Below are 20,387 nucleotides of genomic sequence, written 5' to 3'. Positions count from 1 at the left end.
CTCTGCCATATCATGAAAGATTACCTTAGTACAAACAGAAATGCTCAAAAACTACTAGCTTAATTTTCTGGACCTGTCCTATGAGGGATCTCAACACCAGGGAAACACAAAATTGTGAGTGTAGCTAGAAGTGTAACCACAGTATACAGCTCAGAATGAGCAGAGAACGAGTGGGGTGAAGCACAAGGGTAAAGAAGCAGAGCTTCAAACACTTTGAATGCGCACACACTTTGTACAAACCAGGTATGGATGCTCAGCTGTGGGTACCAGACCCATGAGAAGCCAACCAAGCAGGCTTCAAGGGATGTTCCTGTGTCAGCTATGGTGCTAAGTCAGCCTCTGAGAGCTGCCAAAACACAATTGTGTGACCCAAATGTGGGTCCTCCAGACCCAAAATGTCTCTCCCACTGATGGCAGGGCTGGATCTCCTCCAACTTTGCTTTGGCCTCTATGCTCGCCCCTGGGAAGGTGCCAGCAGGCTTAAAAATTGCTGCTGGTATGCACAATGCACATGACGCCTTTTAAGTCCTGCGTGGGATATTCCTGCCTGCTGCTAGACTTGATTTTTTTTTTTTTTTTTTTTAATTCAAGAGCTGCCCTTTAAAATTTAAAGTCATTCTTAAAAGAAAAAAACAACACCCAACCCACAGCCCGAGCTTTGTGCAGCAGGCACCTAAATCCTCATAAAAAGCCTGTGCTGCACTTTATAACACGGGTAAAAGTCTAAACATCGTAAAAGAGAGCCTGAATTGCCAGACTGCCTGAGCCCCCCGTAAATCACCCCTCCAGATGGTCCTACGGCTGCTCACAGCACCCTGCCTGTGACAAGGGGTCGCTCCGCAGTCCAGCCTCAAGTGAACCTCCAACACTATGCAAGGATTACGTGGTAGAAGAGGCACTTCTGAAGTTTACCACTGCCCCGTTATTAGGGATAGTTGGATTTTCCTTGCAAGTTACACTCTCCTGCACCTCCAAGAGTGGCAGGGGTGACAACTGTGTTCTTGTGGGCTAACAGGCCAGTCAAGCATTGAGAGAGCAACTTCCTCTCACTGGAAGGTGCCACGGATGATTTTTCAGGTGCAGGATTTCTCAATTCACCATTTGTATCACTTTGTGTGCTATACCAGAAGCCGACATCGTGAGAAAATCAGGTTCTTCGGCGTGGCATGGAGATACATCTTTTTCTCAGCATCGAGCTCCCCTGCGTTAAGGTAGGGGAAGGAAACTCTGCCTCCTTCACAAAACAAAATCATAAAGAATAAAAGAAAAAAAATACTCTTCTCTTCAGAAAACCCAGGCCAGGTGTTGGGTGCTCTCACCATCAAGCTGAGGCAGGGCTGGCTAATCCGTAGGCTGGCTCGTTAGTGAGATAAAGGATTTCAGGAGGTGTTGTGGGTTGGGGGAGTGTTGGTTGAGTGTGGCTCCTGCAGGAATGCCTGACCTTTCCTGGGGCTTTGATCATGCTGGCTCGCGGCGTGAGATAACGAGCCCTCTGCAGAATCCGGAGGTAATAAAAAAAGCAGCTTTGAGGCCTCGTGTTTTGGCAGTGAAGCGCTTACCTGGGCTGCCAGCACGCTGCCTGATCCCCCTGCCCTGCCAGGGGCTGTGCTGTGCTTCTGGAGGAATTTGAGCAAGGGGTTTCAGCTCTCACCTGGCTTCTCCCAGTTGAAGAGGTGTGCCATTCTTACTGAAGGCATGCATATGAAGATTCAAAAATGAGCACAGCCACAGAAGCATTAGTATGCAATTAAGCCACAGGTAGGATAATAGAAGGAGAAACTGTGTATCTGAAACAAACGAGATGGTAAAACAAAGGATTGATCTGGAAGGGCTAAGTCATTTCTTTCATCAGTTCCTCTCTGAACATTTAACCTGTACTATAAAAGGACTGCCTTTGCTGAGTTTTTTGTTTGTTTTGTTTTTTGTTTTTCTCAGGGCAGGCAACCTGAACAAGCCAGTATACCATTGGGTCAACAAAGCACAAAACACCTGGGCTCAATGCGCTGAATTGGTGGGTGCTAATTAGCTGAGTCTTTAATGCTTCCCCCTAATGAGCCTGTATAAGTACTCTGCATTGGGCTGCTCAACAGGAGAAGTTGTCCTGATCCTCCAGAGCTGCTGCTCTCCTATAGAGGCAGCTGTGCTGCATGCAGGGCTGGCACCTCATGCAGGGCTGGTGCTGCATCAGCTCTGCAGTGCTACCTGGCTGCAAAGTGACCGGAGTCAAATCCAACAAAACCTGGGTAAGTTACCCCTTACCTGGGGGGGGGGGGAAGCAGCGTACTCAACGATCCTGTCTTCCTTGCAGGGGTTAGCTATGTAGATTTCAGATGCAAATTTTACTTTAGGGCAGGCTTTACGGTATTAGGAGTCTCCTCTTTAGCCTTCTGAAATTTCATATGTATACATGCTGGAGTTCTCTCATCTCTGTTAATTGGGTTTTGTGGAATTTTGAGGCCTGGGGGCCAGAGGGAGGGCTGCTGATTAAAGCATGCCATGCAGAAGTGGATGCAGTGGTGTTGCACAATAGCAGGAGCAGCTCTGTTCACCCAAGCCGCCTTCTGGTGTGCAGCCGGCAGGCTGGAGGAGCTCCTGTTTGCACACTTAGAAGTGCCTTGGCAGAAGGAGGGTGCTGTTCCTTCCAGTCTCTCAGCCCTGCTTTTCCAGTTGTACACATCGGTTCCAGGGAATTTGAGGTGGGTTTGCTGCTGTCTGTTTATTGTGTGGAGTCACTGTCCTGGCCACCAATCTGACTGTGGTCACAAAGAGGGGCAGGGGGAGCCTGCATGCTGACCTACAACCTTCAGCACCATTAAGGAGGAACAAAAGGGTGCTGAGTCTCCCCTTGTCTCCTCTCACATCCATGCCTGTTGGGATTTGTTAGGCTGCGGATCCGAATCAGTGGGCTTGATGGGTGTGTGTCTGTGTGTCCCCACAGCAGGGCACAGAAGGCTCCCTGCCTCACTCCCAGCTGCATCTCTCCAACACCACACACACACACAAGGCTCCAGCCCAAAAGCTTGCTTGCTGCAGCTAAATACAGATATTCACACACCCATTATAAATGCAGTCTAGTTTCATTTTTAACCCACAGGAGGGTGTGGAGGGAGAAGACATCAAAGCATGAACACAGGCTACCCTGGCATTCTGGGCGTGCAATTTTATCTTCCCTTCATTTCCCTCCTTTCCAAACCAGCTGCTGCAACTATCACGATGCTTGCCCTCCGGCCGGCATGCTGGATAACTGGCTTCCAAGGCAGTCATTAATCTCCCCCCATTACCCAGCTGGCACAGGAATTCACTGAGAGAGGAGAGCTGCCTGTGTGCCCTCCCAGTGGCAGCTCCCCAAGCCATCCCCAAGATGGATGCACCGGAGCAACGCTCAAGGAAGCAGGGATGTCACCAAGCACCATCAGAGGATCTTGGATACGTGGGATGAATGCAACCTGCCTGTTGGCAACTGCGGAAGAAAGAAGCAGCGTGCATCTCCAGGGAAAGATGGCTGGGATCAGAGCTAAGTTTAGAGAGTTACTTATTCCACAGCAATAGCAGCAGAGAGCAGCCCGATGTATGCAAGCTACGCAAGTGAAAGGAAGATGCACATAAGCCTTCAGCAAGAAAATACAGCTCAGCAGTACTGTGCTTTCATCCAACCATTGGGTTTTGACCCATCTGGGGTGACAGGGCTGAAAGTGCATCAGGAGGTATGTAATTAACTGAGTGCAGACAGGAGCTGCTGCTCCAGCAAAGCCCTGGTGAAATGAAAACAAAGCAGGCTGAGAAAGCAACAATGCACCGTCTACTGAAGAAGACAAAGTAATCAGAAACAAGTTTTGTGCCCTTCCTACCTGAAACAGCCATCTCCCTGCCTCCCACTGCTGTGTGGGAATGTTTGAGCATCTGCATCGAAACACAAATAACTTTTTCAGAGTGTTTTCTTGGCATGTCAGCGAGATGATGCACAACAAACCTGTCATATCCTCTTGGTAACTGTGTTCATTTGCCACTTTTTTGCACAAGAGCATTGTGTATACACACAACACTACACTAACCTGCATTTGATCTGGTGGTAGGACCATAGTTCTCCCACGGCGAGGAAAAACACAGACAAGTTTTTGATCTTCCTTAAAGCAATGCTTATCTCAGTTTTGTTTGTTTTCTGTTTTTTGAGTGCAGGGTAGCGTCTGATGTGCATGCCACCCACCACCGCTTATCTCGGCAGCGAAGCAACCATTGCAAACCAAAATAACAGCATCTTCCTCTGTGCCTGCCCTTCAAGCAGTGACAGGCATGTTTTGGTATCGCAGACCCCAGGGCGTTAAGCACCAGTCTCGCACCTGCACACTTGCTGAGAAATGAGGGGTCCTTTGTTAAGGCCGGCGGATTACAGGCAAGACGGCTCAAGCAACCCTTTCCTGAGGATCCTCTGGAGGCACCGTCCCACCCCAGCCCAAGCAAGCCTCCAAAAATGTAATTTTAGAACATCTGCAGAATGAGCATCTACAGCAAGAGTTCAAAGCAATGCCAAGCCAGGAAAATGAGTGTAAAGCATGAGGCATCAGCACGGAGCACTGACCTGCACTCCTGGGGAGCCCAGCAGGAGACTAGCAGCCCCTGCAGCTGCCCACAGCTCCTCAACTTCCCAATGCAAGGACTCTGGCAAGGCCGTGAGAAAACATGACCTCCACCATCCCCAAGCACTGCTGGGGACTCCAGCTGCTGGTCCCTTCCTTGCTATCTGCAGACACTTTCCGGCTCACAAGCTGACACGCGAAGGATAGCGACAACGACCCTGACGAGTCCCAGGGCGACAGAGGGAAGTGGTTTGAGAGGGGTTTGCTGGAGTCTGTGCACCCAACCAGCCCTCAACCACATGTTTAGTCTTGTCCCAATAGCTGTGTCATTGGCAAACAGAGGACTTCAGCTGGCTACTTTCTCATGAGCTTTTAAAGAGGGGCAAAATGGAAAAGAAGCTTTGAGCAGGCAGAGGAAGGAACTCTTGGTTAGCTGGGGGGGAGACAGCCATCAGCTGTCACACCGTCTGTCTGGCAGCAGCCGGCCAGGCAGCCCCACGCAAGCTTTCCGTCCCAAGCACATCCTTCCTGGCAGGGAAGGACGCAGGCCCTCAGGAAGCTGCTGCTTCTCCTGCCACACTCAGCAGTGGGGGTCCCATAGGGCTCCCGGCACCTAAAATGTGTGCCAGAAATAGAGCCCAGGAGGTGCTATATTTAGTGGAGCAAGTGGTGACTTAGGAAGGGCCCCTCCAGCAGATGGGCATGGCCTTGTGATGGGTCCTGTTCCCCAGGTGAGGATGCTGTGTTGTACCCAGGGAAACGTGCAGCCATCTCCTCTCAGGGGATTGTGGGGCAGTGAGGTGGAACAGATGTCCCACCTCTGTAAGGAGACTTGGAGAGAAGAGCATCTAATTAAGACCACAGCTCCGGTTAATTGAGCCCAATTCACCTGTGACATGAAGAGCCACAATCCCATCAGCAATAATGGGACTGCATCGGCTTACACCAGTAATTACTCCAGATCAGCAGTATAACAAAGCTAATTCAATACTTCTGCAGGTCCAGCTGCTCAGGCTGCCAGGGGAGTGCTGGAGATGGCCTCCCTTATGCCCAGCCCCAACAAGCTGGTGATGCAGTGCACGCTAGCAATCCCTGCTGAGTTGTACTGCAGGGTGCTGGCAGGTGACTGTGTGCTTGGGGCCACGCTGGATGTGGTAGGGTGTCGCGTGAGCTGCTGGCGTGGGCAGACATGCAAATTGACAGCTGCACAACTCTGCCATCATCGCTACTGCTCCCATGGGGCTAGGACAAGAGGATGGGGATGGGGATGGGAAGCCTGCATGGGGTGTCCTGGGCATATCAAGGACTGGGAATGGCAGGGCAGGCCCTGGCTGCCTCATTCAGGCTGCAGCCCAGAATGTAGCCCAGCACAGCAATTCTTTCCTATCTCCGGCCAAAGAAAACTCAGCTGCCACTGTTGTGAGGAGAGGAGCATTACTGTAGGCCAGTCAAGTTTTGACTGGTCTGATTTCCATAACACACTCTGCAAACATCTGCCTCCTATTGCAGGCTGGGCTGCACTGGGACAGGTCTCTGAGCCAACACATCCCCCAGGGCTCTGTCTGCTCTGGTGAAGACAAGTCACAGATGTGTCTACCAGCAGCCACCACCTGTCCAGGTGCCCTTCCAGGGGTCCCGACCTGGCTGTCTTCTCCAGAGAGGAACACATACTATGGGGCATCCATAGTGTCCTTTGGCGCATCAGAGTTGCATCTGTGCTGTTGAAATGCAAGTGCTTCAGTGAGGTGCCCTAAATGAGGAGCGTTACTGCTCTGCTGTTGTTGGGACATTTGGCATGGCCAGGTTGAGAAAGACAAAGGGAGAAAAGCCTCATGCTGAGAAGCACAAGGCCAGCAAGCACATTCCTCTGTGACACTCCATCTCCAGGTTTGAAACAGAGAAGGCAGGCAGCTGCCTGGGCACCCTGGGCAGAAGAAGCCCACAGCTCCATTCGCTCCTTTGTGTCTGCAGAGTGCAAGCATCAAACAAAAACAAGCAAAGCACTCTGCAGGGTTGGCTACAGCACCTTCCACTTCAGGTTTGGCTGATTGAGCCCCGGCCCCAGGCTTGGCTGAAAGCCTCCTGGTTCATCCTGCTTCAAACCAGCACGTTTCGAAACTTGTGCTTTGCATCCTTCAGGAAGGAAACAAGATCAGAAGGCACCACATGTCTTTTCTGTACAGGATTTCTCATTTTGTCATGACCTTCTGCTCTCTGCCTAGGCATCAGCTGTCCCTACCACAGCTTCTCCCTCAGTCAGCAAGCAGCACGTCCCACACCTGGGATTTCCATTGCCAAGCCACAGACCTGCTTGCACTTTTGCAGCACACATGATGTCCTGCCCAGACAATGTCACCAACCAGTGGGACCAGAAGAAACAGGCTGGCATTGGCGGGACAGCTCCAGCCCCAGCTCAACCCCTGCTGCTGGCAACCCAGGGGACAGCTACTAAAAAAACCAAAGCAATTTTCTTTATTTGACCTCTTTAATCGACACAGGGATGAATGGGATTAGATATCAAGCTACACATCTTTACATGCTGTTGTTTCTTTTTTTTTGAACTGAGTGAGCATTTATGCTGTGTGGGGCAACTTCCAGCTTACGGAAATCAGATGGAAGGTGTTGGTTTTTCACACTGTGGGCCTCGTCTCTCACACCATATCTCACAGTAACATCTATGCTCATTAATTAACTCTTCTCCTTTCAGTTCGCAATCCTATAAACATCTCTATAGCAGCTGATGTCATTGTTTACACAGAAAAGCGTGACATACATTTCTCTCAGAGCAGCCTGAAGTGAGAAGAGCCAGCAGCAGGTTAGCAAGCAGCTCTCTGAAATCCCCTCAAACCCACAGCAACAGCAGCACCAAGCATCAGCGCCTCCAGCCCAGTACATCTGCTGGTCCCCTGCACTTTGTTTACGGCCACGACATGTCCCTGTCTGATCTGCCGTCCCATGATTGACATCAGTCAGACTTCCCACCTCTACCAATCAGTGTTCCCAACTAGTTCTGTGTTCTTGGATCTATCCAGACACATATCAGGGCCATGGGGTATGACGCTCTCCTCCTTGTAGGCAAAGGCTTGAGCCATGTGCTCAATTCAGTCAAGACAGCTGGCATCAAAAATATAATGAGTCAGCCAATGATCAAAAAAGATAAATAAGACTGCTCTTTTTTTTTTCCTATGTTAAAAACATCCCTATACGATTTAAATGCACAGCAAGGCATGGGGAAGTGGGAACATATCACCATAAGAAAATGCCTTCGTTGTTTTTGTTTGAGATTCCACATTTTTCACCAAACATTTAATCAGAAATCACAGTTCATCTTTGAAGGGATTTTTCAGAGCCCTCAGTTCACTGCTGCAGTCTGCAGCGGTTTTGCAGGGAGGGAGAGGCACAGCCTAGCCCCCTGCCTCGGCATTTAGGGGCATGCAGGAGGTGTGTGAGGGTGGGGAGAGCAGCTTGTGCTGAAGGCAAGGCTCCAGGCAACCCTGGAGCAGAGTGATCCAGTCTGAAATGAACTGGCAACCCTAAAACTTTTTGATAAGATAAAAATTCATTGATGTTGGCTCACACTGGGCCCACTTCAGCTCTGCACTTGTCCTCTGTGTTTCCTTGGCATATCTGTTCCTTTCCTCTATCTGCTTTAGCATAACTTTATTTTTCTCTTTTATCTTTAGCTAACTGCACCCAGGGACTGGAGGGATTGATTTTTTGTTTTGACTTATTGTTTGAAGATCTGTAACTCAAAGCAGCTTCTTGTGCCTCTGATGTCTAGGCATGAGCAGTATAAAAGGTGAAGCGTGTCCTATGTACCGAGCTGAGCAGGGATACCATTCTATAATCAGTCATCTGTGTTTTATTTTGCCTTTTTGGGAGGAAAACTATTTTAAGACTTTATAGGCAATAACACTTGAAATAAATATTCCCGTGGCTGATACTATGCACGCCGGTTCTTTCCCTTTTTAATAGACAGTGCGCCATTGCTCACTTTGTGCAAAAAAAGCACCAAGTTCCTAATTAAAGGAGGCCATTATAAATCAGAAGATATTTTGACCGTCATGTCACACCCCTGGCAGTCTACTACTGCCAAAACGTTGCCATGCAAATCCGAGAACGCTGTGTTTGGGGATGCGCTGCCGCGAGGCGAAACAAATCCCCTCCGACGAGGGAAGGCAGAGGGAGGGGACAGCGCGCTAACCCGCTCCCATGTGCTCCCTTTGCCCTCAGGGCTGGAGCTGGCTTCTTTTAGGAAATTCTTGCCCTCAGGCTGCGTCCAGCAGGCAGCTCATTAGGACGTGGTGGCCCGGGTTTCTCACGCCGAGGTCGCAGAGCTCGCCACGCACAGCGGTGCTGTTTACGATACCCCATCTACTCCGCTCCCTGAAGTTGCCCAGCTTGCTGAAATATGGTTACATATGCAAACATTATCTCCCAATTGTAACCTCATTTTCTGCTCTGCTGGACGGCGTGACCAGCATTTGTCATCCTGCCGCCCCCGCCCGCTGCACCGCTCACACGTCCCTAATTGTCACCGAGATGCAGCGTGCCAGCGGGACGCCAGTGTCCGCTGCTCCCCATCTCCACGCAGTCACTCAGGTAACAAACCCATAATCTCGTCCTGTTTTCATGATGGTTGAATTACACATAATTGTTCCTGCACAGTGATTGATTTCTGCCTGAATAGAGACCTCTGCCTTTTTTCAATGCGAGCGAGTGGCAGCCAAGTCTCTCCATCGAGGAGGAGGCAGCAGCCTTTGAAGAGATCAAAGCCAAGGCCGCGAGCAGTTGTGCGCCCTGGGAATATGGAAAGCCTTTATGCTCTCAACCCCATTTCCAACATCATGTTGGATTGCAGCTGCATTACATTCTGCCAGCATTCTTAATGCTTTTAGTATTGACTCTGACATCACCGATAGCTGTTTTAAAGTAACAAAAGCTGAGGGATGACTTATTTTCACAACTCCGTAATTGGAACATGCAAAGTTAGGGAAAGGCAGCATTTGTTTTCAATCTGAAATACAAAAGAAAGCACAGAAAATTATATAAGTTCCCCAAAATTAAAAACACGTTTTTCATATGGAAAGAACAGAGGGGGCATTTTTATAGCCTAGACCACACAAAATGAACTGATTATGCACATGTTTTTTCAAGCCTAAAGGGTGAAGTAAAAATATGATTGGGTAAGCGAGTCAAATCGGGAAAAAATATTGTGACTCACGGTGCATTTAGTGACTTCTAGCACCTGATGCAAGGCAAAATGCTACAGATGCCCTGGGTGCTGCTTCCCTCTGCAGCTCCTTGTAGTAAACTGACAGCAGTTCGTTTAGCCTAAACCAGGCACAACACGTGGCGAACGAGCATTAAATCCCCATCAGTTATCTGGGAAGATAACCAGCGATCTGGAAGTATAAAGCACTTCATAGCTCCTTCTGAGATTTCCTCTGCTCCAGCCACACAACAGCCGTAACGCTGCCTTAAAGATCACCACAGAGCTATTTTCGGGGGTGCTGGATGCTCCTGCCCTCTATCCCCTCCTCCCCTGCCCTCACAAGTGAGCACAAAGGCAAAAATCTCTATAGCTAGAAAGGCGGCCCCAAGCTTTGATTAAACACACGCCCACACTGTCCAGGGAACACATTTCCAGGGAAGCCTTAAAATGAACCGGTGGGAAGAGAGAGGACAGGGAGGATGGGAGGCAGAGCCAGGGATGCCGCACAGCTGAGCCGCTCCTGTCCGGAGCACTGCTGCTGCTTCAACAAACACTTCTATTCATTCTGAACAGTAGTTTTGAAATACGCTCACTGCCACTACGGCGTGCGGAGTGCTGAGAAGCGAAGAATGTGTAAATAAAGCATGAGCTGTAAAGAATTAAACGTTATAAGCTGTAAAGAATTAGACGTTAAGAGCACTCGTGTATTAGCAATAAAAATAATTCCCTCTTAGCTGCATCATTTGCCTTCTGCTATTCCAGAGCTCCTTTTTCCCTGCAGTCACCACAGCCCCGTTTCAGAGACGGCAGCAAGGGACTTGCCCTCCTTCCCTGTGGACACCAAGCCAACGTCCTTGTCACTACCTGGATCGTTGGTACTGTCTCAGGGATAATTTGGCCATTCCTCGGCACACACACAGCCACACTGAGGCTGAAAGTGGTGGCAAACATAGCAAGCCATCTCTTTACCACAACACAAAAGCTCAATTTTGAACAGCATTAAAAAAGAAGCCTTTCCAATGTTAATCCAACGCGCATTCGTTGTTTTTTTTTCTGCCCCTCTACTCTTCCTCCATCCCCAGAGAATTACTCCTCCTTCTGCACACCCTGAGAGATCGCTCCTCTGTGGCTTCAGTGCCTGCCCTGAGGACAAGAAAATGCCCACAAAGCAGCGCTGAAGAGGAGCATGAGGTGCCAGAGCTGCCAGCTGCCAGGGTGCTAGAACATCCCGCTCCTCTGTCTGTCTGTCCATCCATTCCATCAGGAGCCCCAGGCATGGGCACACAAACACCAACCCCAGCGGGCAATCCATATAGCATCGCAGAGGTTTCTGAAACAGCATCAGAAGTCAGGTCCATGCAATGCTGCAACCCTGCCTCTCAGTATCAAGCCATTACTGGGATGAAAAAGTACTTTTCACTATAATTGCTGCTTATTTTCCTGGATGCTGAAGGAGCTTAGAAGCTGGAGGAGCACAGGATGGACAGCAGCTTCCCAGGGGAGGGAGTGCGCTGTGCTCATTATCTGGTCCCATTTGTGCTGGATTTCTAACAGAGGGACTGAGAAAGAAGTAAAAGTCCACATCACGGTGCTGGGAGCAAGCAGCCTGCATCCCTGTGTGGCAATAAATATGAGAAACAGAAGAGGGGGAAGATACTGGTGCTGCTAGAGTGGCCGGGAATAGAAAGGGAAAAGATCAAAATGTGCTTTTTGACAAAAGGTTTTTACACTCTTTTTTTTTAAGTTCCTCCCTGCTTTTTCTTAAAAACTTCATCAGAATTCTCTGGTCCTTTATGGCAAGACAGTGTACAAAACAGCCAAGCCAGCACTGCCAGGAACCTCCTTCTTATCAGCATTGCTTTTAATCAGATAGAGGTGTTGAGAACTTCTCTTAGTTCCTACTCCGCATACATTCCAGTTTTTACTTTCTCAGACTTCTGGTTAGTTTTCATGAAAGCAAGACAAGACAAAGAAGCACCACCACAAAAACATATCTTTAGAGAGGAGCTGTCATCCAGATGGGTTCCCAAAGGATGCTCAGGGGCTGTGTATTTTGCTCCCACCTCTGCCATCACCTCCTGAACATTTCTCATCAGGCTCCCTGTTTCCAGACAAGTCCTCTCAGCCTGTGGCCCTATTTCATGCTGGGGGACCAGGTGGACATCTCCCCTCCATCTGCCCACAGCTTACCAGCCCACAGCCATTCCCACGGGTCATGTCCTCAAGCTCAACACAGCGCCAGGTAATTATCCAAAGAACTTACCTATTTCATGCTTAATTGCACAGGCTCATACTTTTGCTCCACCCTCAGCCCAGCCACAGCCTAGCAACTTGCACTGCCCCCCAGGCTCACATCCCAGCCTCAAGCAGCCCAGCCCTGCGGTGTGAAGTCACCCAGCAGTGACATAGAGGCAAGGAACAGGTGACAGGGGACAGCTCAAAGCCAGCCCACAGAACCTGTGTGTTAAGGGCTTCATGGCTAGAAATGGTTGCCTCCAGAGCAAGAATGCAAGTCTGACCCTGGAAAACACTTTGTCCAGAAGACATCAGGATGAAAAGTTCTTTAAGCAAAACAGGATATTTTGGACATTGAACACAACTATTTGACAAACAAGACGTGTTTACCTGCAGCTATGCAGCTGGACCTGGAGGAGAAGCTCCACAAAACCTCTGTGTAACCCCACTCCCCTCAAAAACCCAAACACAAGAGTCATCGAACCAGCTTTGTCTAAGCCAGATTTCCTGATGCAATGATACTTCTCAATCTGCCCAATTAGTCTGCAAAATTCTCACACACATCCCTAGAAACAAAACAAAACAAAGAAAAAATTACAGGCTTCGGAGTAAGAGGAAACGCTTTTTGTACAGGCTGTTTTGGGAGATCCTTTCATTAACGAGGTTCTGATTCAGACAGCATTTCATAGAATCATGGAATTGTTTAAGTTGGGAAGGACCCTTAGATGTCATCTACGCCAACTCCCCTGCAATGAACAGGGGCACCTACAGCCAGATCAAGCTGACCAACTCTCCCAGAATGCCTTCATATTCCTTACTCCAAAGTATGACGCCATCTGCCACAGGTCACTCTGATAAGGAGTGTAGTTTGCTGCCAGCCTAAGAACGCTGTCAGACTGGCGGAGGAGCTGCCTAACAAATTGGCATTTTTTTGCAGCTATTATGAGTTTTCCTCATGGAGATTTACATCTCAAGCAGGGTCTCGATGCCTTAGAAATATTCTCAAAATAACAGAAAGAGGAAAAGAAATCACAACAAAACCACAAACTTAAGAGCTAAGCTTTTTTTGTGTTTCTTTCATTTTTTCTCGTTAAATCCATTACAGCCTCCTCTTCTCCCTATTCCATGGGTATTGAAGATACTGAATAAAGTGTGTGGGAAAGAGAGGGATTTGGATAACAATTTTTCCAAACCCAACTTGATCCATTCCAACTCACTTGTCAGGTTAAATGCCAGCAGCACACAGCAGAGAGCCAGGCAGCTGGAACAGCACTGATGTAACTCAGTGTTACAATGTCACAGGACAGCAAAACCAAAAGCTTTCCTTCCCAGGGCAGGGAAACTGCTCTTCCCATCTATGCTGAGCACGAGCATCGCCCGACCTGATGTGCTGTCGGACAGGGCATCCCACAGCCAGACTTTGCAGGCATTTAGTACCTGGCAAGAGGGTAGCAGTGCACCACCTGAACACACCTCCACCATTAGATGCAGTTTATCTGCATTTTAACACAACTGCAGGGGAAATAAATTCTCACCAGGCATGGCATTCATTTGAAAAATACTGATGCGTCTAATTTTGTTCTCCAAATTGCAATTTTTTTAATGGTGGATTTATGCAAGACTTGGACACTGTCCTTCACAGTGTTTGGTATGATGTTCTATTTCAGCTTTGAGAGGAAAAGAATGTTGAAATAAAAATTTTCCACACTGACTGACACGGTTCAGTGAGAATGGTGGGGACAGGTTGATGGTTGAAGTGAATTACCTTATTGGTATTTTCCAACTTTAATGATCCTATGATTCAAAGAAAGATCAAAACACGAAGATAAGCTAAAACTGTGGAGAGATGCGGTCACAAAAAGAGGCAGTTTTGAAACACAGAAAGAAGCAGAAAATAGTGGACATAGAGTCTCAAGGCTGCTCCCAAGCAGGTGATGCCACAGGGAGCATGAACCAGAAGCACACTCCACAGGACACCTTGCTGAAGTGCGCTGCTCTCCATTCCAGAGGCACCAAAATCAGCTGCGGGCGATCACTGCGTGCCCACTGCTCCAGTCCCACTGCCCATCTGACAAAGATCCCATTACAGCCATGTCACTTTACACCTGCAGTGCCTGCTGACCAAGGTCCTCCTCCAACATCACCTACACTCACAGACACACAGAGAGAACAGATGAACAGTGAGGACACCCTCCAGCTCCATCATCGTGCACTTCTGCATGAGTGGTTGGGTACTTCTGAAGATGACATACCAAGACACCCAGAACCCAACTCCCCATAGCAGACAGCAGGGATGGACTCCTCTGGAGCAGCTCTGACCGCGTTTCTTCCCCTTTGTGGGGACGATCCCTGGCCAATCAGCAAAGCTGGCACGCGCATTAGCTCCCTACTGTACTTTTCGTTCAGCCCCAAAGATTGAATGAATACGTTTTTATTTAAGTGCTCAATCACTTTCTTGCTGAGAGGACAGATTCCTTTGAAGTGGGAAACCCAAGCTAAATAAACACATCCACAAGATCCAAGTCTCAAAATAGAAGCCGTTGGCTTGCTAGATTAAGTTATTCTGAATGCAATTTTCTTAAGTGAATCCAATGCCTCGGAAGGGCCGGAGTGACAGGGATGCTAATCCCCGGCTGTGGGATGGGGACAGCATGCAAAGCAGCTGTGCCAGGGCCAGCGAGATGGGACCCAGACTGACAGTGGGGTAGAAACAGCAATTCGATGCACTAGAGATGCAAAATCTTCATATCCCCAGCAGAGCATGCTCCTGCATATGTCTGAGAGACACAGCTTAAAAAAACAAAAAGAAGGTGCATGCCTCTAACAGGACTTCAGAAATGTTACAGCAGCAGTAAAATGCTTCTGTGTGGGTTATTTCTCCTCAAGGAGCTCTCCCTACTTATCAGCAGAAGTGAAGCATGCAGAGGAGTGGGGCTTCAGTGCCTGCAGCCACACAGCACCATGAGGATCTGGAAAAACTTTTGGTGCCTGAAGCTGCAGACACCTGGGCTGCCTTCTCGAGTACTGTCCTCCCTGGTACCTGAGGCCCACAGTGAACTGTTCATCTTAATGCTTTTTTTCTGGACCAGAATTAAGAGGAGGTGCAGCACCACAAGAAGAATAATGACATTTCAGTTCTAAATCACACGAAAACAAAAGCGGCAGCCTCTTCTCTGACAGGTTGCTCCAAACTAGCTCCTAGGTGTACAGAAGATGGAGACTGAAGACACATCCATGACACTACAACTCCAGCTCTGGGTACGTGCAATGGGTGGGGTTTGTGATCGCGTCTCAGCTGAAGTCACATGCATGCAGCGCCCGCCTCTGGAGTGAGGCATGGGGGAATACTGCCCTTCCCCATTGCCCACTCGACATTAGATAGGTTGACTTATTGCACCAGGCTGGCAAGGATAAGGCACACTCCCTGCCCTTCCAAGAGCTGGGGAACGGATGGGAAAAAAATTGTAATTTTTTTGTTTCCTGCTCCACTCTAATATAACTTCCACAATTGATAGGTAGACAATATAACCATCATCGTTACAATATTGTCTTCCCATCACCCTCTACACATACTCAGTGGAATTTACTACCCAAAACTATAAAGACACTAAGATCCATTCATAAAGGTATTTCCTATCCAAAAATGAAAGTGTGATAAGATCCATCCGCAAAGGCACCTACAGCACCGTGAGCAGAGGGACCGTCCCACAGCTAGCAGCGGCTGCCCCAATCCCCAGTGTGATGCTGCGTGCCGTGGGGAGGGAGCCGATCCCGAGCGCTGCTCCCCGATGCACAAAGCCTTTTTGCATGGAGCAACCGATGGCGGGCATCAATGTCAATCAGCAGCCGGCGATACCGTATCTGGTGGCAAAAAGCGGAGTGAGCCTTTTCATCTCGCTGACAGGCAGCTTGAGCAGCCCTGCTGCAGCCCTCGAGACTCCTCAACAAACAAAGAGTTAACGCCAGAAAATTCACATCTGTCCTCGCGACTACAAAGACGGCATTTACATCACCCCACCGCACATTATCCCGCAGTGTAAAGCAGGACTCCCCCGGCCCCACTACGAGCGCTGCAGTTCGTCACGGGGTTCGGCTCTTCCACCGGGACCGCGACCGACACTGCCACAGCCCGAACGCACGCTGCGTCCACACGCTGTGTGACCGACGGAGGAACCCCGAAAAGTCTTCGGGGAGAGAACTCACTGTTCTGGGGATGGGTGGCGACAGAGATCCGTTAGGCATGTACGGGTCGTTGTTCATATTTGGCATCATGATATACCCCGAGTAACCAGAGTACGATGGTCCCTTGCTGTACAAGCCGCCGTCAGGATGCTTTCCTGCGGAAGAGGAGACAATGAGGGTGTTATTCCCCACGCGTGCACCTCAGAGCACTTAAACAGGTACTATGCATTCACGGAAACGTTCTGCCTGAGAACATTCCCTTGCTTATGGCAATTATTTCTGGCAGAAAGCAGTCCCAGCAATTTGTAACCACATTTTTTTGAAGAAGAGTTAATTCTTAAAGGAGTCACTGCACTTTGTGAGGGGCCAGTGCAACACACCCTCAGAGCAACTCATTTATTTCGACAGTCCCCTCCAGAGTAGGCAGAAACACCAGCACTGACATCGTGTTCCTCAAGCAGCAGTTTTCCCCCACGTTGCACATCCCTCCAGGATGCTGGGCTGGGAAGCATTGCCAGCATGGCTTCCCCCCATCACTGCTAGGAGGGGAGGGAGAAGATGGTGAGAACAAGGGGCAATCACCCCCTCCTCTCCTAACCGGGAGCACAGGGCAGGGCTGGCACAGGGCAAACCCAGGGCCAAGGCTGCTGAACAGCCTCGGGGAGGGAGAGCCTAGGGGGGAGGTGATGTTGTGGGGAAATTGCTTGGCTCCGGGTCCTGCAAAGGGACAGGTTTGGGCAGCAAGACCGCCTGCAGGTGAGTTTTTCAGAGGATGCAAAAGGAGAAAGAGCTGCGCAGAGCTGATCTTCCCTCACGGCCATAAGCACAGACATTGCAGCTGTTCGGCTGTGCAGTGCCCAGTTCTGTGAGGAACCACAGGGTCCCGGCAGGCATTGGGGCTGAGCTGCATCCCACTCTTGTGGAGGTGATGACCTCCTTCAGCCCGTGATCATAACCACTGCACATTAAGCACAGCCTTTGTCCTTCACAGCACTCGTTCTTTGTACACATGCCCGGCTCTCTAAGCAATATTCCACAAACTTTGTTATTTCTTTGGCCACAACAAACCACTGGTGTGTTACAGAGCAGGAGAGCTGCTCGGATGGAGGCTTAGGGGCTTAAGGGGCACCATGCGTTAGCGGGAAATCACACTGCTCCCCAACACAGCTGGCTGTGCTGTGTCAAAGCCAACATCCTAAAAACAGTGATTTCTTCAGCGAGGATCCATGTGGCCTCCTTATCAGTCTTTTTTTCGACAACCATTTGGTCACTGGAGATAAACGCTCAGCGCATCCACCTCCTCCCCCAGCGCTCCCCCATCCCCAACAGACACTGAATTCAGACACGGACTGCAGCCCGAAGGTGGGAGCAGCACACGGGACACGCGGTTCTCACCTTCCTCGGGGTGCTCCCTGCCCTTGTCATGATAGGAATCCTGTGCTGGAGTCTGCCTGGAAACCTGGCCGCGGGGAATCCGGCACCGGAGAGAAGGAAGGAAAAGAGGAGAAGTCACTGTGCGGGTGTTCGCTGCGCCCGTCCGCCTCAAAAGACGGGACAGTGACGGCGCGGAGCAGCACCACTGGTTCCACCGGGCAGAGCGCAGCCCGAGGGGCGGCGTGCGGGAAAGCGCCGAGCTCCGGCGGCCGAAACGCCCAATGGGTACCAAAATGCAAAAGGAAAATAAGGTTGCCCTCGTTACTGCATATTTGGGAGGGGGGGAGGAGGAGAGAGAAAAAAATATATATATATAAAAATAATTAAAATATTAACAAAAAAAAAAAAAAAAAAAAAAAAAAAAAAAAGAAGGGAAAACAGGCAGGAACACCGACAAGCGGCTCTCTCCGAAGTTGTTTTAGCGTCGTGGATTTCTTCCCGACAGTTCAATGTGAACCCCTCCAAGAGCCCACGGCCCGTGGGGGTGCGGGGCAGCGCTGGGGCCGCCGCCCGCCCCACGGGACTTGCGCCGCGCCGAGCCCGGCCGGGCCGAGGGGGCCTTTGCCGGGGCCCGGCCACCACCGCGGGGCTCGGCCGCCCCTCCCGGTTCCTCGTTGCCCCCCGGCCCCTCACCTCGGCGCCGGGCGCGATCTCGGACTCGTTGACCAGCGAGGACTTGATGTCGGCCAGGTCGCCCTCCTCCTCGGGGTGGCTGATCTCGGCGAAGATCTTCTCCTTCTGGGGGTCCCCTTCGTCCTTGAAGGGGATCATCTCGTCGGTGGCGCAGAGCTCCGGGTCCCCCCCGCCGCCCCCGGCCCCCGGCAGCTGCGGCATCCTCGCGGCAGCGCGGCGTCTGCTGCGGCCGCCGGCCCGCCGCGGGAAGGGAGCGGGAGGAGCGGCGGGGGAGGAGGCGAGGGAGGAGGCGAGAGAGGAGGAGGAGGAGAGAAGAAGGGGAAAAAAAAAAAAATAAATAAATTAAAAAAACCCCGCGAAGTCCTCGCCAAGTTGCTGCCTCCGCGCTCGGCGCCCGCCGCGGGGGGAACGGCGTAGGGAGGCCGCGGGGCTGCGCGGGACGAACCGAACCCCCCCGCCCCAGCCGTCGGGGAGGGGCGGGGGCGGCGGAGATGAAAGGCGCCACCGCCGTGAGTGACACCGGGGGGCGGTGGGATGGGGGCAGCGGGGGGGGGGGGGGGGGGGGGAGCAGGAAGGGGGCCGGGCCGGGCCGGGCCCCGGGAAAGTTTGCCGAGACGGCCGCCGTGCGGGTACGCTCGTGCGGAGCCGGGAGCTCTGCGGGAGCGGTGCCCCTCTCCGCCCCGCTGGGAGAGAACACGCGTTGGAAAGATTTTGTCGATAACCAAAAAATTAAAGAAAAATTCCAAACAAAAGCATCCGACGCGCTCACTTGGGAAACATCGGAGCGACGCCACTCGTTGTGTTCGGTGCGGGGCATCCTGCGGACCACCGCTCCCCGCCATTCCGGCCCCGTCGCCGGGGCGCACCGTGCCCAGCCCGTACCTCGTCCGTGCACTCCGTTGGCCGCGGGGCCTCCGCACCGCTTCCCCCGGACGGTTCCGTAAGGAATAGGGCTGAGGACGGGAGAAGGTAGCGGGGCACGGCGGGAGGGACGAGCGAGAATAGAATGAAACGGACGAGGAAAGCGGGAACAGAAAGACGAGGACGGGATGAGCCACCCCGAGCACCGCACGGCGCTCCGCGGGCGTTGCGCCGGGACAGCACTGCAAGACCTGCCCGGTCCTTCTGCAAATCAGCGGGTTTTGAGCATCCTGTTTTTTATACGCGCGCAGAATTGCGTTATAGCAGGATGTCGTGAGGTTTTGGTTGTTTTTTTTTTTTTTTTTCTTTTTTTCCATTTTTGCACACCTTTTAGCTTCGTTTGGCCGTTTCAGCAATTGGGATGTATAATAATAATTTTTTTTTTAACGATTATTTTACGATCATTTTGTTTTGCAGCCCCGACGGCCGGCCCCGCTCTACCCCAGCCCTACAGCAGGGGAAGGAAGGGAGACATAAGCACACAACCCACGATCCCCACTCGCAGCCCCCCCGGTTGCGTGCGGAGCGGCGCCCCCTATATAGGAGAGGGCGGGAGCGGGGCGGGGCGGCGGCGCTTTGATGTCCCGCCGGCGGCCCCTTTCATCCCCCCCCCGCCGGTCCCCCCGGGCCCTTTGTGCGCCTAAATTTGGCAGGAGCATGGAGGCGCGCCAGGGCGCCCACGTGTGCGCCGAGCTCCCAGCTGAGCCGGCCCCGGGTTTTCTTCCGGGTAAGGAGACAGCGGGGGAGATCAAAGAGTTTGGGGAGCCGAAGCCGAAATGTGCATGGAAATAGAGGGAAATCATCGCCGTCGTCGTAATAAAAATAATACCCAAAAAAATCCTGACGCCTGGACGCGTGCCAGCCCGGAGCTACGGGGGAGAGCGGCGCGCGTGGTGGGGAGGGAGAGGAGGGATGGAGCGGGTTTTCTCCGAGAGGAAGAAAAAATAAAATCTCCCATTTTATAAAGGCTGTCGGAGTTCTTCTCCAGAGGAAATTTAATAAATAAATAAATAAAGGAGAGAAAGAAGGAAAAAAAAAAAAAGAAAGAAAGAAAAACCCACCCTTTTGTTTCAAAGCGCCGCGCAGCCGAGCGGCTCCGCCCGACGGCGCGTCCCAGCGCTGCCGCCCTCGGCCCGGCCCCAGTGGAGCGCTGCCCCCACGGCCTCAGGGCGTTGAGAGGCGGAGGTGTCCAG

The 20,387-nt window shown here is 51.2% G+C and overlaps 1 protein-coding gene and 1 long non-coding RNA gene across 4 annotated transcripts in view; one reads left to right on the top strand and one right to left on the bottom strand.

Moving 5' to 3' along the window:
- LEF1 (lymphoid enhancer binding factor 1) overlaps nt 1-18,474 on the bottom strand; it is a 53,978-nt gene extending 35,504 nt beyond the window's left edge. For all 3 annotated transcript variants that reach the window (XM_042870848.1, XM_042870850.1, XM_042870849.1), the window contains exons 1-3: nt 18,274-18,474; nt 17,602-17,665; nt 16,228-16,361 (exon numbers count right to left, since the gene is read on the bottom strand). In XM_042870848.1, coding sequence (XP_042726782.1) covers nt 16,228-16,361; nt 17,602-17,665; nt 18,274-18,474 — 399 coding nt within the window. The remainder of the gene's footprint in view (nt 1-16,227; nt 16,362-17,601; nt 17,666-18,273) is intronic.
- On the top strand, nt 1,587-5,852 carry LOC122179766. Its single transcript, XR_006178824.1, has 3 exons — nt 1,587-1,673; nt 1,936-2,243; nt 4,177-5,852. It is a non-coding gene; the product is annotated as an uncharacterized LOC122179766 (long non-coding RNA).
- Nucleotides 18,475-20,387: the final 1,913 nt, after the last annotated feature.

Source organism: Lagopus leucura, unplaced genomic scaffold (genome assembly GCF_019238085.1).
Source record: "Lagopus leucura isolate 7727_CA_CO unplaced genomic scaffold, USGS_WTPT01 Super-Scaffold_100004, whole genome shotgun sequence".
Lineage (NCBI taxonomy): Eukaryota > Metazoa > Chordata > Aves > Galliformes > Phasianidae > Lagopus > Lagopus leucura.
The sequence above is the reverse complement of the archived record's forward strand: the minus strand, read 5'-3'. Positions and strand labels throughout refer to the sequence as shown.